The sequence below is a fragment of the Phaseolus vulgaris genome, chromosome 11, assembly GCF_000499845.2.
Source record: "Phaseolus vulgaris cultivar G19833 chromosome 11, P. vulgaris v2.0, whole genome shotgun sequence".
NCBI classification, from domain to species: domain Eukaryota; kingdom Viridiplantae; phylum Streptophyta; class Magnoliopsida; order Fabales; family Fabaceae; genus Phaseolus; species Phaseolus vulgaris.
In genome coordinates, this window is record NC_023749.2 from 24,734,541 (window position 1) to 24,738,084 (window position 3,544).

Genomic DNA, 3,544 nt, shown 5'->3' on the forward strand with positions numbered 1-3,544 from the left:
TAATTTGATAGCAAAACGACTAAAACAACAAATATCAAGAAACCAAGATTTGCAAGAATTATGAAACATGCCAGTCATTAGACAATGCTAAAAAGCTAATTTATTTTATTTAAGCATAAAATTAAACTCAAACAAAGCAAAACAAAAGCAAGAGATAAAAATAAATCCTAAACTATAATTCTTCTCCCCCACACTTAAATCAAACATTGTCCTCAATGTAAAAACAGTTAATAAATGTGTACGATAAAAGTAAGAGAAGGAATACTCCCTCTTCAAGCTTGAAGGTAATTGGGGGCTTGCAAGGTAATCTCTTCCACCGTCTCTTCTTGAGGAATCTCATGAAAGAGCTTTAGACGATGTCCATTCACCTTAAATGTCTTTGTAGACGTTAGACTCTGCAATTCTACAACACCATGAGGATGGACATGGGTGATAAAAAATGGACCCATCCATCTTGAGCGCAACTTTCCAGGCATAAGCTTTAATCTGAAGTTGAACATTAACACACGTTGGCCTGCAACAAACTCCTTGCTAGTGATGAAGTGGTCATGGAGACTCTTGGTCCTCTCCTTGTAAAATTTTGATTTCTCATATTACTCCAAACGGATCTTTTCTAGCTCTTGCAGCTGGAGTTTTTGCTGCTCTCCTGCCTTGTCATAATTCATGTTGCATGGCTTTATTGCCCAATAAGCTTTGTGCTCGATCTCCACAGGTAGATGACAAGCTTTTCCAAAGACGACCCTAAAGGGAGACATCCCAATAGGTGCTTTATAGGCTGTACAATGGGCCCAAATGGCATCGTTAAGACGTTTACTACTATCCTTCCTTGTTGGGTTAACCATCTTCTCCAGAATGCGCTTTATTTCTCTGTTGGAGACCTCAACTTAGCCATTTTTCCTAAATAGACCATCTAGTAACCTGTTACAAAAATGTGTGCCTTGGTCGCTGATGATAGATTTAGGAATCTCAAATTTGCAAAAGAGGTTAGAGTGAATAAAAGCTGCAACAACATGAGAATCATTAGTTCTTGTGGCTATTGCCTCCACCCATTTGGAGACATAGTCCACAAGAAGTAAGATATAAGTGAATCCAAAAGAGACAGGAAAGGGACTCATGAAATCAACACCCCACACATCAAAGACTTCACAAAAGAGCATGTGTTGTTGGGGCATCTGTTGTCTTTTGGAGATAGCAGCGCTTGCTCTTTGACATCTCTCACACATGGATGAGACGATCCATGCATCTCTAAACATTGTTGGCCAAAAGAAACCACAGTCCAATACTTTTCTTGCAGTATATTGTGCATCTAAGTGTCCTCCAAAGGGTGAGGCATGACAAAAATTCAGCACAGATGGGATCCCATGGTCAGGAATACATCTACGTATGATTTGATCACTACAAAAACGCCATAAGTAAGGATGATCCCAAACACAGTACTTGGACTCACTCTTGAGTTTGTCTCAATATGCCTTGGTTGTCAATGGTGGAAAAATTGAAGTAGCAAGGTAGTTCACTATGTCAACATACCAAGGTATGAGTTCAAATGTGCTAGACAGTCCAAGAAAAGATCTAACCTCTCTAACAAAAGAGGGGTAAGGTAACTGTAAAATAACATTCAATCTAGCAGAGTCTACCTGAATAACTTTTTAAGAAATTATATGGCCTAGGACTATGCCTTGTGACACCATAAAATGACATTTTTCATAGCTTAAAACAAGATTATTTTCTATGCACCTATCAAGTACCTTACTAAGGTTAGTCAAACAATCATTAAAAAAAGAACCATAAATGCTGAAATCATCCATAAAAACTTCAATGCAATGTTCAATCAAGTCAGAAAATATGCTCATAATACAACGTTGGACGGTTCCATGGGCATTGCACAAATCGAAGGGCATCCTTCTATAAGCAAAGGTTCCAAAGGGGCAGGTAAAGGTAGTCTTGTGTTGATCTTCTGGTGCAACCCAAATATGAAAATGGCAAGAAAAACCATCCAAGAAATAGTAGTGTGTCTTACCAGGTAAGCGCTCAAGCATTTGATCGATGAAAGGAAGGGGAAAGTGGTCCTTCCATGTGGCTTGATTCAAACGTCTATAATCAATACAGACTCTCTAGTTGTTCTACACTCTAGTGGGAATAAGTTCATTACGCTCATTCTTTATCACTGTTATCCCAGATTTCTTGGGAGCAACTTGAATTGGACTCACCCAAGTGCTGTCAGAGATAGGGTATATGATACCAGCTTGTAGCAGCTTGTTGATCTCTTTCTTCACCACATCAAGAATCTGGGGATTAAGCCGACGTTGAGGCTGTCTCACAGGTTTTGTCCCTTCTTCTAATAGAATTTATGCATACAAATAGAAGGGTTGATACCTAGAATATTTGCCACCGTCCAGCCAATGGTTTTCTTGTGCTCTCTAATCACCTGTAACAGTTTTTGCTTTTGTTCACCAGATAGAGCAGTGGAGATAATCACTGGAAGTTGCTCCTTTTTTTTCCAAATAGGCATACTTAAGATGATTTGGAAGTGGCTTCAATTCAAGTGAGGGCGGTTGGATGATGGACGGTAATGGTCTATTACTGAGAGAAACTTCAGCAACCTGCAATTTATCGGGGTTAGAATCATCTAATGTTTTCAAGTGTGTATCAACAACATTTGCTTTAGTTGCAAAACCTGCATCACAAATGTTAGAACAGTTTAGACCATCAAATGATATAAACTCATCTATCGAAGAGTCTGTCCAATCAATTAAATCAGAAAGATCACAATCCTCTAAAAAATCCAACACAATATCATCCAAAATGTCAAGATGATACATAAAGTGATCTTCAACTGGGTGTTTCATAGCGTCTAGGATATTGAATTGGACTAGATTGTCTCCAAACTCCACAGATAGTGTGCCTACGTGAACATCAATCTTGGTGCGGGCTGTCTTCAAGAAAGGTCTGCCCAAGATGATTGATGTTGCACCAGAATGTGAATCCTCTCTACCCATGTCCAAAATGTAAAAATCTGTAGGAAAAACAAGTTTATTTACATGAATAAGGACATCTTCAATAAGTCCTGCAGGTTGAACTATGCTCCTATTCGCGAGTTGAATGACTACGCCTGTGGGTTTAAGAGGACCAAGAGACAAAGAAATAAACACAGATAAAGGCATAACATTTATAGATGCTCCCAAGTCAAGTATCGCGTTTTCAAATTGGTTACTGCCTATTATGCAAGGAATGGTGAAAGTGCATGGGTCTTTGCATTTTTCAGGTATTGCTGCCAACGGCTTTTCAGGTATTGCTGCCATGGGCATGGGTCTTTGCATGGGTCTTAATAGCGTCTAACAGAGGAATGTTCACCTCGACCTTTCTGAATGTCTCGAGAATCTCCTTGTCAGCCTCTTCCATTTTTCTGCTTGTCTGAACAACTCTTTTTAGAAAAGGAAGAGGAATAGATGGTTTGTCAAGACTAACAATTTCTCCTTGTACATCATCTTCATTAGACAGTCTAGGAGGAGCATCCATGTCATTATTCCTTGTGTTGATCCTTCTT

General features: G+C 39.1%; 1 protein-coding gene and 1 pseudogene across 1 annotated transcript; both read right to left on the minus strand.

Annotated features, from left to right (window-relative positions):
• Positions 1-272: 272 nt before the first annotated feature.
• Positions 273-842, minus strand: LOC137837694 (uncharacterized). The gene is made up of 2 exons (XM_068646800.1): positions 598-842; positions 273-486 (listed from the first exon to the last, which is right to left on the minus strand). Exons 1-2 carry the CDS (start codon positions 840-842, stop codon positions 273-275), a joined length of 459 nt encoding a protein of 152 aa, XP_068502901.1.
• Positions 843-884: 42 nt separating this feature from the next.
• Positions 885-3,299, minus strand: LOC137837703 (uncharacterized; annotated as a pseudogene).
• Between the last annotated feature and the right edge of the window lie 245 nt (positions 3,300-3,544).